At 39.6% G+C, this 14,580-nt stretch overlaps 1 protein-coding gene across 1 annotated transcript in view; it reads left to right on the top strand.

Annotated features, from left to right (window-relative positions):
* cbsb (cystathionine beta-synthase b) overlaps positions 1-12,399 on the top strand; it is a 102,701-nt gene extending 90,302 nt beyond the window's left edge. The window contains exons 3-14 of the mRNA XM_037687037.1: positions 48-182; positions 281-360; positions 443-647; positions 5,855-5,946; positions 6,133-6,264; positions 6,351-6,435; positions 6,539-6,644; positions 7,226-7,303; positions 7,708-7,846; positions 7,995-8,099; positions 8,186-8,270; positions 12,001-12,399. Coding sequence (XP_037542965.1) covers positions 48-182; positions 281-360; positions 443-647; positions 5,855-5,946; positions 6,133-6,264; positions 6,351-6,435; positions 6,539-6,644; positions 7,226-7,303; positions 7,708-7,846; positions 7,995-8,099; positions 8,186-8,270; positions 12,001-12,113 — 1,355 coding nt within the window. The 3' untranslated portion in view covers positions 12,114-12,399. The remainder of the gene's footprint in view (positions 1-47; positions 183-280; positions 361-442; positions 648-5,854; positions 5,947-6,132; positions 6,265-6,350; positions 6,436-6,538; positions 6,645-7,225; positions 7,304-7,707; positions 7,847-7,994; positions 8,100-8,185; positions 8,271-12,000) is intronic.
* The last annotated feature ends 2,181 nt before the right edge of the window (positions 12,400-14,580 follow it).

The raw sequence follows: 14,580 nt of genomic DNA, 5'->3' as shown, positions 1-14,580 counted from the left end.
ATAGCAGTTAACTGATATTGTGTTTTCCTTTGGCTCACTGTATGAAGTGGCCAAGTGTGAGTTCTTCAATGCAGGAGGCAGCATTAAAGACAGAATCTCCCTGCGGATGGTGGAGGATGCAGAGAGAGCAGGGATACTCAAACCAGGAGACACCATCATTGAGCCCACTTCTGGGAACACAGGTACGTCTACTTCCTGTTCAGCAGATCAGCGTTGAAGTTTGTGCACAATGAAAAAACACATTTGGTTGCATCAAACCTTCTCATTATTCTTTCTGCAGGTATTGGCCTTGCTCTTATAGCTGCTGTGAAAGGCTACCACTGCATTATTGTTATGCCTGAGAAGATGAGTAAGGAGAAGGTCAGTATTTTCAGATGTTTTTTGTTGTTTTAATTAGCTCAGTGTTTGCCGCTGCTGCAGATGATCATTCCTTGTTTTACAGGTCGATGTGCTGAGAGCTCTTGGAGCAGAAATTGTGCGCACTCCGACATCCGCAGCCTTCGATTCACCGGAGTCTCACATACGCACGGCGTGGCGCCTAAAGGAAGAAATTCCCAACTCACATGTCCTCGACCAGTATCGCAATCCCAGTAACCCCCTGGCTCACTACGACACAACAGCTGAGGAGATACTGGAGCAGTGTGATGGTTTGTGTTTTGCTCATACCTACTTTGTGTTGGTTACAATAGATGAATATGTGTGAGTTAAGATAATGATATGTTCCAGCAGTCCATTTTCACTCCTATTTAACAAAATCAAAACAGACAACGTAAAAACGATTCATATTTCTCAGCCACTTTTATTGCTGCTTTTATGACTTTATCAAATATCTAGGGATTTAGTTTGACTAATGTGCATATTAGACCTTAGAAAACTACTCAGTATCTTAAAATAATTTCACTGATAGTCATAAAGCATTTTATTTATATTAAATTGTAGTTTCAGGGTAATTTAAAAAATATTAACATAAAGAATAAATCTAACGTAACTGGTACAAAAGTCAACAGCTATGTTAGCAGCTTTCTGAGGGAACAATAACTTTAATTTAGCTTAGAAACATTTACTTATCAACCTTTATTTAACCAGGCAAATCCCATTGAGATCACAGATCTCTTTTGCAAGGGAGGCCTGGGCCTAAATGTTTTTGGTCTGTGGGAAGAGCAGAGTACCCAGAGAAAACCCACAAGCACGCGAAGAACATGCAAACTCCACACAAAGACCCCAGGTCCAACCGGGTTTTGAACCCAGGACCTTCTTACTGTGAGGCTGAACAGTGCCAACCACTGAGCCGTCGTGCTGCCAGCATACTAACTAATAGCTATTTGACACCAGAGACAATGCACAAGATTAATGCTCTTGCAAGGTTTTATTGTTAGATGATTGAAAAGATAAATTTCAATAAAATCAAAATCATTTAAGCAATGAGTATGTTTGTCAGAATGTACTGGTACCTAACAGAGATGGAAACTTTTCATTCACACTTTATTTATACAGGTTAATTTCAGTGGGCCTCGGGACGCATTTACAAGAGACCTGATTTTAACAAAAAGTGATGACAACAGTGGACAACAACGACAACAATAGACAATCATAAAGGATGCGTACAAACTGAGAATAACCATTGAAAATAAAATGGTAATTAAAAAAGTCGAACAAAAAAACCCAGCTAGATTATAAGGTGATGTAGAAAACTAAAAACAGGAACATGTCTGCGTTGGTTCTTGCCAGGAAGTTAACAGATGTTTGAAGCCACTTGGAGAGGTCAAGGTCGGGAGCTTCTGATCTTTTTGCAAGATATTCTAGGAAACAGGAGCGGAGTAGGAGAAGACCCTTTTGTTCAGTCCTCACTGAGGGAACACTGCAGGCAATAATGTCCTGAGAGCGCACGCTGTAGCTGCACTCACGCAGAGACATGTAGGAGGAGCTGTATGAAAGCAACTGACCAAGAAGTGATTTAAAGATGAAAATGTACCAGTGAGAGAGTCTGCATGAAGTTAATGATGTCCAGTTAACCAGTGAATACAGGGTGCAGTGATGGGTACGATAATCACAGCCAGTTATGAATCTTAGTGCACCGTGATAGACAGCATCCAACATCTGCAGGGTTCTTGTAGGAGCATTCATGTAAATAATGTCACTGTAATCAATGGAGGGAAGGAAAGTCACAGATACAAGGTCTTTCCTAACATTCAGTGTTAGACAGGATCTGTTTCTGAAAAGGAAACCCAGTTTAACTTTCAGTTTCTTTACAAGGTTTTCCACGTGAAGCTTAAGAGAGATGCGAGTCGACCAAGATACCCAAATATTTGTAGGAATTGACAAACTCAATAGGGACACCATTTGAGGATAAAATCAGAGAAAGAACTGCTGGGACCGACTTCCTGTTTAAAAAAAAGTATCCCTTTGGTTTTGTCGACGTTTAGTACAAGTTTGAAGTGGAACAAATCTGACTGGATGGTGTCCAAAGCAGATTGCAAAAGCTGGAAAGCCTTCTCAACTGTTTTATCTCGACAATAAACAACTGTATCATCAGCATAGAAATGTATGGATGCATCAGGGATGTTTTTACCTACATTATGTATGTAGATTGTAAAGAGGGTGGGTCCTAAGACTGAGCCTTGTGGTACACTATTGTTGACTGTTAAATAACTGGAGGAAGTACCATTATGTTGAACACATTGCCTCCGATCTGAGAGATAATTAGAGAACCAACCAATGGTGTGTTCTGAGAAACTGATTTCTGAGAGTTTATGACACAAGATGTTATGATCCACAGCGTCAAAAGCTTTAGACAGGTCTAAGAAAAGTGCAGCACAATAATCCTTAGCATCCAGTGCTTCAACAACGTCATTAAAAACCTTCAGTGAAGCAGTGGTTGTGCTGTGTTGTTTCCTGAAACCAGATTGATGTGGAGGTAAGATGTTAAATGAGTCCAGGTAATTTTTGATTTGAGTTTATCAGTTTTTCTAGAACCTTGGCTAAAATGCAGAGTTTAGAGATTGGTCGATAGTTGTTCAGTGAGGTGGGGTCACCTCCCTTCAGCAAAGGAAGAACAAAGGCTGTTTTCCAAGTGCCTGGGATGGAGTTTTGTCTTATGGAGAGATTGAAGATGTGGGTCACAGGAACTGTGATGATATGAGCAGCCAGCCTTAAGAAATAAGGTGGAAGTTCATCTGGAAACAGTAGCTTGAGAAGTGTAGGAGGAACATAAGACCCAAGATGAGTAGAAGATATCTTAAGAACATAAACTCCTGAGGCTGCTGGTTCAAATCCAGGTTGAGTCAGGAAGGGACTAGTGTTGTGTTGTTCACAAGCGATTTGTTCAAATGAATGAATCTTTTGAGCGAACGAACTGAACTGAATCACTTTATTAACTCATTCGTTCCTTTCTCAGTTCAGGTGAGCTCAGTTCAAGAGTGCAGGTCAGGAGTGGAACTTCAGCGTTCTGTGACTCACTCATGACGTGAATCTGAATGGTACAGTGGCGTGTGCCAGGCGGGTGGGGAGTTGTTGACGTCTGAGAGAATGTGACTTGTGATTCGTTCACTGCAAATAAACCACACGTATCACTCAGTGAATGAAACACTCTATGACCGTCCTGACTGATTCTAACTGTTTCCTCCTCTGGGGACACGCTCTCATGCCATTGGTAATGGCATCTGTTCTCCAAGCTAACGGCTAATGTTGAGTCAAGCCACATGAAAATGAATGCACACACTCCGTTCCCATTATTGTAACAAAGTTACACATAAAGTAATGAGGAGAGGAGACAGAAGAAGAGCGAGTAAGTCTCACAGCACGGCAAGCTGCAGCCACGACGCAGGGGTGGCTGAGTATGTAGGTTAACCTGTACGAATACACACACACACACACACACACACACACACACACACACACACACACCGTCAGAAAGAAAGTGAGACACTGTGAGTGAAGATAAAAAAAAGTGTTGTCTGGACACAACTGATTTGCCTTTCTGCTTCAGCTGCAATGTTTATGTATTTTATTTTACTTTTTACAATGATTGGTCAGCTCAGCAATTTTTATTTTTATTTTTCCTATAGACCAGATGCTCTGTGTCTTAATAAAGTCTTAATTCTAATTGTTGGAGAAAAATATTCTCGCTTCATCTTACTTACTCAAAAGGAGCCACACTCGACAGCAGGAAAATATTTTTAACTGGTATTTCACTTGCAAGGTCAGATTTTCAGGACAGGTTAGGCAGTACACATGAAGACCAGTCATGAGAATCTGCCACAAGCTGTTCAACCTTTATTTATACTGGTTAATCCCATTGAGCCTCTGGGACTCATTTACAAGAGAGACCTGGAAAGCAGTGTGTGAAGCTTGTTTTTATACACTTATCAGTTCAGCCGAGCTCACAGACTCAGGTGTCCTTGAAGCGACAGCTGCACGCTGCAGCCTCACCCAGCTCCTCATCCACCTCTTTCTGCCAACCCAAACATATGGTTCACACGCAGAGTTAATATTGGATAAAAACATCCGTAAACTTTGACCAAAAATTCCCTAATATTTATGGATGTTTATTACATTATCAATATAAACCTTACAAGCAGGGATGCTTTATGCATGTGATGCAAACCCCCCTTAAGACAAAACAGTTTAACCAAGGAGGAAACATCACTTCGCCTCAATGCCTCTTTGACGACGACCTTACGGTGCATTTAAGCATCTCTCCCAGTCTGGGTCAGGTTAAAATAAAACAAAAACAATAAGGGGTAAATCATAACCACATAAAAACAACAACAAAAAAACTGATCTAAGTAAAACTTGAAGAGAGGAAAAAGGCAAAGAAAACCCATACAAATAAAGTCTTAAAGCTTTCCTCAGAAGACCTTTCTCTCTTTACTGTAAATTGCCAGGAAACTCTTCAGAGGATTAAGAAATAATAAAAATAACAAAAATAAAACTGAAAAGCATCGTACACCCCCATTTACATCCACATCTCAGTCCTATAGTTTGGTCAGCTCAGCAATTATTATTTCAATCTTTCCTATAGACCAGATGCTCTGTGTCCTCCATAGAGTCTTAAAAATAATAATCATCATAAAAGAAAGAGGACTCGCGTTTGCGTTACGTGAACGTGCTGCTCGCTGCTGTAGTGTTGTTACTTGCGAACGTAGAACACAGAGAGGGGAGTCTGTCAGAGAGGACAGGGGAGTCGATTTACACATGAGAGAACTGGTGAGAGACCAGTGGCTTTGTATCATTCACTCACATACTGCACAAACTGAATGAACTGAAAGAATCAGTGAACAAATCTTTTGAACAAATCATTTTAATGAACTGATTTTAGGGATTCAGTATGCTCAAAAGACCTGCCGTTCTCATCAGCCTTTGCTTGCTGTGATGAGCCCCGAGCGTCTGAAAAAACAACATAAAAACTTAAAATCATCCAACTCTGGAAAGACATTAAAGAGAAATGTCCAAATTTAAACGTCTAAATGTAAATCTATCTTATTAATGAGAAAAGTCATATTAAAGAGAAATAAATAGTCTTTATGAAGAGTATGAAATATGAGCCTGCTTCCTGACAACAACTAAAATCATCTTATTTATTACTTAATTTTACTCTGATTAAGTAGATTATGGACATAATAAAACATAAAAGTAGGTAACTTAAAAAGTGAAAGAGTCTGTAGTCTGGGTTTGTGTTCTGTTTATTTCATTTCAATGTAATAAAAATAAACAAATTAAAAGGTAACTGATTATTGTAAACTTTAGTTTATTTACAAAATAATTTTAATCGCTGGATGTCCGGCCCCCGAGCTGCTGGCTTTCAGAAACTGTGACTTAATTCAGTTTTCAATAAATATATATATTTTTCGTTTAGGTAAATTGGATATGTTTGTGGCTGGAGCAGGCACAGGTGGTACGCTCACAGGTGTGGCTCGGAAGCTGAAGGAGAAATGCCCCAATGCCAAGGCAAGACATGTAACTCCCAGAGCCTTATAACATTTTATGTTTTCATTATCTTCTTCTTCCAACACCCCACACAACAAATAAACCACATAATGAAGTCATGTAGAGTTCTGTTTTCTTACAAATGATGACAGTGTCCACACGCAGCCTTTTTAAACCTTTATGCTGCAATGCTTTCTTTATTTGTAGATAGTTGGTGTTGACCCCGAGGGCTCTGTCCTGGTACATTCAGAAGAAAACACAGAAGAAAACAACAAAAATTCTCATTTTGAAGTTGAGGGTATTGGATATGACTTCATCCCCACAGTACTGGACAAATCTGTGAGTATTATTGTGCATGTAGATATTTGTAGTTTACACTATAGACTACAGCTGTGGTATCCTTAATTTTGTTAAAACCTGTGCAGGTTGTGGACATGTGGTACAAATCTTCTGACAGAGAAACATTTAACATGGCGCGCAAACTTATAAAAGAAGAAGGCCTTCTCTGTGGTAAGTTCACCCCTTTGACCAAGTCAAGCTGTTCATTTTTCTCAGGCCTTCTGTGCGAGTTTTCTCTAAATACGTTCGGATTGATTCGCTTGTTTCGCTTCAGGTGGGAGCTCTGGCTCAGTGGTGTCAGCAGCAATGAAGATGGCTCAGCAGCTGGAGGAGGGTCAACGCTGTGTGGTAATCCTGGCCGACTCTGTCCGCAACTACATGTGAGAAACAAATAAGATAAAAATGAACAGTAGGATGAGTAAGTCTAAGTCTAAACGTGTAAAAAAATATAAAAATGATAAATCAAAGTTCCTGTTTGTAACATTTAGAGAACACTTGGCAGCAGATGCTTAAAAAAAAAAAAAAAGCATGCATTTCCACAACTATGCCACTAGATGTCACTGAATTCTCAGGGTAGATTTAAAAAAATATATAGAGTATTTTTAAAATTTTAGCAACCAATAATATTTTATCCATTTTCAGTGCACAAAAATAGACATGAGCTGATTATGTTTAGTTTTCATACAGTTTATTTTACTCACTTTTAACTTGGACTACGGGTTTAATATTTCTAAGCACAAAGGAAAGTTCAGGGTAACAAGATTCCCGTTAGTTTGATGGGTCTGTGGCGGAAACAAAGTAAAAAAAAAATACATTGATTGAAGTTGTTCCATTTTATTTTGAGAAACGCATCACCTGCACAAGATCCCATGTGTGTAAAACACACACACACGAGACCATCAGTATGAAAACCATGCAGCCTCTTTTGGTGATCAAACTCTTTGCTGCTTTTTACCTCCAGGTCCAAGTTCCTGAGTGATCAGTGGATGCAGGAGAAGGGCTTCCTCAGCATGGAGCCTCCGAACGGTATCAAACCATGGTACAAACAAATATGCTGGTGTCGATTCTCAGTCCTCCAGGACATGCTGCATCCCAACAACACAACTGGGCTTGTATTCTGTAGCTGAAGACAGTTTTCTTCCCATCCTAGGACCTGTCCTAATTAAAAATCTGCAGACTGTGGAGTTCAAAGCTTTTAAACTGCGGGAGATTCTCCATCCTGTAAGCTAGATTCACGTTCACATTAAACTCATCTCCCTCTCCATGGAAAGACACAAAAATATTGTCATATTTGATGTTGCTGAAGTACCTGAAAAGGGCAGGACTTTTCAAAATGTCTTCAACTACAGAATAGAAATCCTGTTTTCTTCATATAGAAACAAGTAAATAAACAAAAAAGTAAATACATTTTCAGCGTTGGACGTTAAAGCATTTTTCTTTAAGGTGGTGGGACCTGACTGTCCAGAGTTTACACCTGCCCTCCCCCTTCACTCTCTCACCAACTCTGTCCTACAAGAAAACCATTGAGATCCTGAGAGAAAAAGCGTTTGACCAGGCTCCAGTCATCGACGAGTCAGGGTACGTCTTCAGTAAAATGATAAAAACTGCATGTTTTAAATATATATATTTTTTTCATAACTTCCACCAAGTATAAAACCCTCCAGGTTTTAAATGTGGCTGACATGGCCACTCTGATTGGGATTTGCTGATTTGTGTGATTCTTCAGTGAGATTCTGGGGATGGTGACTCGGGAAACCATTCTGTCCAATGTTATGTCTGGGAAGGTCAAACTGTCAGATCCTGTCAGCAACATGCTCTGCAAAAACTTCCAGCAGGTCGGTCACAACATGCGTGGCTACATTGATGGCAAACATGTAACTACAAACAAATGCTCCTTTTAAATCTTCACATATGTTTCCAGGTGCATCTGACGGACAACCTGGCGAAGTTATCCTGCATGCTCAAATCACAAAGCTTCGTCCTGGTGATGCACGATCACACTCAGTGTAAGAAATTATTATTTTTTATTGATAAATAATTTTCAGACACTGTTTTATTAACATTTGCAATAAAAAGAATCAAGGAAGGGAATGAAAGGTTACGAACAATTAATATCTTACCTGTTGTAGATAGCTCTCAGTTTGGAGAACTAAGACTTACTGTATTTGTCATTGTATAAGTTGCGTTGTTTTTTGTTGCATAATTTGCATGCCCTGCAACTTATAGGCCAAAGCGACAGATTTATGGATTCCCCCCCCCCCATATTTATAAACCATTTTTTTGGCTGAGATATGACCGTTTTCATTCATTTTGACAGAAAAAAATTTGAGCAGTACCACTTTCAGCCACTTGATGGAAGCAGAGTAATAATAGCTTTATGGCATGCTGTTGTATCATGTAATAGGTAAACGTGGCTATAATGACAAATTCAAAAAAGTTCAAGACAAAAACAAATGGACTTCATTTATTGTACTTTATACTTGCTTGTTTTTTTCTTGAATATTTTTGAATTTACCATGTCCTGGATGACTGAGAATCTTCACCAGCTATTAATGACTCAATCGGCTTGCCATATCCTCCCCACCTTCATTCTGCTTGCTGCTTGGAACCGTCAAACCAGCTGCACCGCCCCAGCGAAATGCAGCTAATTTGACCATTAAAGTGCATTTATTAAGCAAATGTTGGACTGAGACACACCTTTGCTATAATTTCGAGCAAACAAATAATTGTTTTGGTGTTTATCTTGTTAGATTTTGTACAACGACTCGTCGCACGCACGCGTTTACTTCCGCGTATCGGTTTTTGAAATGCAGCTGATTTGATTGTCAAAGTGCATTCATTAAGCAAACGTTAGACTGAGACACACATTTACTATCATTTCTAGCAAACAAATAATTGTTTTTAAGTGTTAATCTTGTTAAATTCTTGTTAAAGTCCTCCCGTGCACGCTCCCGCGGCTGCCATTTGGCAGCCCATCGATTTTTGGCACAACACCGGTCCACATTTCTGGGTTGTCAGCGGTGACGCGTAACAAGCGCAACACATCAACAGTGATGCATAATAGATGCGACATATACGGCAAAGCGACATATTTATGGATTTTTCCACTTTATTAGACAAATATGGACTGATGCGACTTATTGGGCGGAGCGACTTGTATGGCGGAAAATACGGTAATAAATCTGAGGAGAGCCAAGACTAAAGTGTATTGCTGCTGTCTTAAAAATAATTTACTTTGAATGCTTTGGCTGTTTGCAAGGGGCACATCCTGTGCTTTCTGGGGAACTTCCTACAGGAATACTGAAGTATATCTGCCGGAATAACCCCAACATAATTAATTTTAGCCACAATGAAGCCTGATCACAACCAGCTGAACTATTATTGATGTGTTTCTACTCATTACTGGGTGGCCAGCCGCATTACTTTTAAAAGTTATCAATGAGTAGAGAGTCAGAAAACCTCTAGTCTTTACTCATTTATTTCAGCAGACATTAAACAATCCTCTCATTAATACAAATAATAATAATTATAACAGTTTATTACTCTTTTATGCATCTCTTCTAGCTTTGTCCAGCAGGAGATGCTCTTACTCTTTCTACAAGTTTAGAGGGAGCTCAACCAGCAAATCAGAGTCACAGTAATGTACTATGAATTCACAATTGCAACTCAAAACAACCGTATGGTAATACTGTATTGATAATGATATTAACATATCAAACTATTTTCTGGTCTTCACGCTGACCAACTGTTACGATCTGCAGTCGACTCCCTTTTCTTTCAAACTGTGGATAAATAAATCCAAATTACTGGGAAAAAAGATGAGAAATATAATCTGAAGTTGCATTCATGTAGCCACTAGTTTTTTTTCTAATCTCAGCCAAAACCACTTTTAAATTAATCATGAAAGTCATTTTTGAAAGTCATTTTATTCGTATTTATGCGCTCGTGGGAAGACATTAATGATATGACGTTGACCGTCTCTGTCAGTCCGTCTGTGTGTTGAGCTTTAAATTAATAACCCTTTAACATAAAAATGTCCAACTGCACAGCTGGACATCTCATGGGGTCACGATTGATCATATCGATTTGAAGGTCATGGGGTAAAAGGTCAAGGTCACAGGTGACCCGTTTATTAAAACCTAGCTTAAGCCATCTTGACATCCCAGAAACACAGAAATGTCAAAGTGTTTGTTCCCTCAGTTGTGCCCGTCTGTCCATCCACAAGATAATCCACACTGAGTTGTCCATGGTGTAACTTTACAAATGTTATGATGTCATCAGATTGTGGGTTTATATTGGATCATATATTTATTAAGACCACTTCCACTAAATTAAATCTTGAGTGAAACTCGGGAAATCTACTCTGATTATAAAATGGTCTGGATAGCCTGGTCGTCATCAACAGGTAAGTTCTTCACATTACAACTCAACTGCCCTTTGCTCTTTCTTACATATTCATTGAACAGTGTGTCAATTTGCATCATAAACAGCATCTTTATCAATGAACAGGACTTTTCACTCCACCACAATCAGGATAGACACAACATAGACACATATATTCAGGATTGTTGTGAGAGGGATTTCAAGCTTTGGATTTTGATTGCTCTTAACAATTTACTGACGGGCGCATTATATATATATGAGGGTACAGTAGTCCCTCGCTTATCACGGGGGATCGGCGATCTTCGGATCACAGACCCACCTCTCTAGCCTCTGTGCTACCACTCCCCCATGTATATGTGTATAAATATGTATATAAAGGTGTTTTAAACCCTTCCCACATTCTTGCAATATTCTAAACATCCATCCATTATCTTTACCTGTTTATTCCATTTTGGGTCACGGGGGTCGCTGGTGTCCATGTCCAGCAATCACTGTGCGAGGGGCGGGGTACACCCTGGACAGGTCACAAGTCCATCACAGGGACACACAGAGACAAACGAGACAAACAAACATTCACTCTCTCACTCACACATAGGGACAATTTAGAGTTACCAATCAGCCTAACATGCATGTTTTTGGTCTGTGGGAGGAAACTGGAGTACCCGGAGAAAACCCACGCATGCACGGAGAGAACATGCAAACTCCACCGCCCCTGGACCGGGGTTTGAACCAGGGACCTGTTCGCTGAGAGGCAGCAGCTCTACCAGTTGCGCCACCGTGCTGCACATATTCTAAACAATGTTTCAAAACGCTCTAAAAGAGCACAGCATGTCATGATTTGAGCTCTCTACCTTCGCTGCTCTCTGCCAGCACTCTTGGCCACGCCCACTTCTCTGCTGCAGAGTGGAGATATGAGGAGGGAGCATCTCTGCAGCTGTGGGCTGCACACAGACCTGTGCACCTGTGCAGCAGGTGCTAAATAATTTACAATGATTTATTTTAAATAAAAAACCCATGCCAATCGTGCGGCTCATCCATCAATCAGCCAGTTGTGTGTCATGTCCAGTCTTCCTTTGAAAAACCGCGATAGAGCGAGTCTGCGAAAAACGAGCCGCGAAGTAGCGAGGGACTATTTTTTTATATTCTTATTTTAAAAGATTGCATACATAGTTGGTTTTTCCAAACATGTCAAAACCTTTCTTCTGTTTTCAAAACTAAATGTGGCGGCACAGTGGTGCGGTTGGTAGAGCTGCCACCTCTCAGCAAAAAGGTCACCAGACTGAAATGGAAGAAGTGTGTAAAGATGATGGATGGACGGAAAACTAAATGTTAGTTTTGTGTGTTTTTGTCCAGATGAAGGTGATGGATCAGCCTGTGAGAGGCAGATGGTTTTTGGTGTTGTGACAGCGATCGACCTCCTTAACTTCATCGCTGCACACGAGGAGCAGCATCGTTCACCGTCTTAAGGCTCTCTGTCCAACGGGGAGTCTCTGGAAATATGTCCCGTTTAGGACATTAAACAACACACCTGCTCAGCTTGAACTTGTCTGGTTTTAATAAGTCTTATGAGAAAACAGAAACTGTAGCATGATGCACATGAGTTCTTTTTTATGCAACATTTCACACATTAGAGTGCAGCAGCAGTATATTTAGTGTGTTTGCTCTTTTAAAATGAACCTTTATGTTCGAAAATTGTTTTTACACAAAGTGTCTTGAGCAGAGAAAAGCTAGCAAACTAATGGTTTAGTTGTTTGGGGATTTTATCAATAAGAGCAATAGAAAGATCATCACTTTTGTAGTTTATGACTAATGCTGATTTATCTTTCTGTTTATACTTTGGTTCTGATTCTTTGACAAACTTTTTCCAACAAGCTTGTTATAACTGGACCTAAGTGTCAGACGCTAATAGGTTTTATGAAACTTTTCTAGACCTTTCATGACTTTAACTCCTGCCTGATGAGTGCAATGATTTGTTTGTTTTATATTTGTAGATGATCTTTAAGACCTGACATTTTTAAAGACTACCAAGAGGACGTTTAAATCATTTATGTGGTAGAAAATATGCGAAAGATAAACTTTGTCTCTGAACTAACGGTGATGTTATTCATATTCAATGTAACTTTTTTGAAACAATATTTTAGAGAAAATAAATTTTCAGCATTAAATAAACTGCCTTACAGCTTTGGTCTTGTTTTGGTTATTTTTTTAATTGTTGCATTCTGTTTTCAGGATTTTGTTTTGTCCATAAATATTTCCCTTCTATGCAGATAGCTAAATGCCCCAACCTTGAGGTTTAAAATAGTAAAAGAGTTAACGTAATAATGTTAAACATGTAGGAAGTGTTTGGGATTTGTTGTCTCTTAACAGAGGCAAGACATCTGGATTTAATGCCACATTCACTATGAGCATGAGCATGCATCAGGATTATGCCATTTTAGGTTATTGTTTCTTATAACCTCATTTTAAAATGGTTATACACAACATTTAAATCTACTTTAATACTGATATGTGAATGAAGTGAGCTACAGCCCTAAAGTTCCATAGTTTTACAGTTTTTGTTCAACAGCTAAGATGTTAAGAAGCGCTGATCCAGTTCAGCTAAAGTCTTATTACTGCCTGTCCTGCATTTGAGTCATTTAACTGCCACCTGTCTCAAACCAAGACAAGGACAGTCTAAAAATCTAATGCAAAATGTGAATTAACATAGCAAAAACTTAAATAAAGAAAACTTGTGTTGGATTATTTTATTGTTGTAACTATGCTTCTTGTCAATAAATTATATAATGTTGGAGTCAAGTTAGGCGTGTTAGGTTTCCAGTATGACCAACACAACCAACTAACTTACAACCAACGCAGGTTGAAAAATTGTTATTATCATTATTATTATTAGACCTTTATTTATACAGGTTAGTTCCCACTGAGCCTCAAAGACTCATTTACAAGAGAAACATGATTACATACAACACATAGGCATATGAGAAAAAGAGAACACGAGGATGGAGGAAGCCCAAAAAAAAAAAAGTCTCACACCATGTCCTGGCTGGGAAACCGTGAAAGATGCAACAAAAGACCTTGCAATATAAAGCAATGACATCATAATGCATTTAGGCGTGGAGGTCGACAAACCAGTGAGTTATTCATAGACACTCCAGAAAGTTCCAAAGTTCTGATAAGATGGTACAGTGTCTATCAGCATCATGGTTCTGATAAGGCCACAGATGGGGGCAGGCAGAGCTTTTAGTTACGTATCCTCCAGGAGCAATTTGAGATAAGTCGGCCTGTCCAAGGCCAGCGGGGAGGCCAAATTCAGATAAACTACAATTGTTTGGGCCGCCAGACTCTGCTTTCTGTCTGTCTTCAAGTTCTGCTGGTACAACTCAATGGCAAATCCAAACAGCCAGAATTAGTGGACATTCCTCCTGGTCCGTGCTCAATTTAGCATTCTTCAAGATTGAATCCTTCATGCTGGTGAGTTCCAGGAGCTGCAAGTGGTCTACGATTCTTAGAAATCACGTCCAGCTTGTGACTGAGCTCGGTAAGCATGAGTTTGAGAGCTCGAGAAACAGATTGGTCCTTCACATAAGGCTGGCAGCTTTACCACGTCTGAAACTGCTGCCGACGTCTTCCTAATTTGTTGATATTCAAGATATCCACAGGGTCCAAAAAGCAGAAACGCTGTTATCATAAATCCAACAATGTACGCATCTTCTACGTCTTCTATGGACAAAACCTATAGGCATACCATCTTCCACTTATTCCAGGGATCAATGATATATCCAGCTGCGAGGGTCCATTCAGGGCATGAGGGCTCTCCAGCACCTTGTCGCCTGGTGGAAAATTTTTTATCACTTGCGTTAAGGGACCAGCTGACCCAATCCATGATAATTTCTGATTCAGAAGATGTGTTAAGAGAAGCTCTGATGTTGAGAGCAG

The sequence above is a fragment of the Nematolebias whitei genome, chromosome 13, assembly GCF_014905685.2.
Source record: "Nematolebias whitei isolate Nwh7 chromosome 13, NemWhi1, whole genome shotgun sequence".
Lineage (NCBI taxonomy): Eukaryota > Metazoa > Chordata > Actinopteri > Cyprinodontiformes > Rivulidae > Nematolebias > Nematolebias whitei.
Note: the sequence above shows the minus strand (reverse complement) of the source record. Positions and strands in the feature narration are given on the sequence as shown.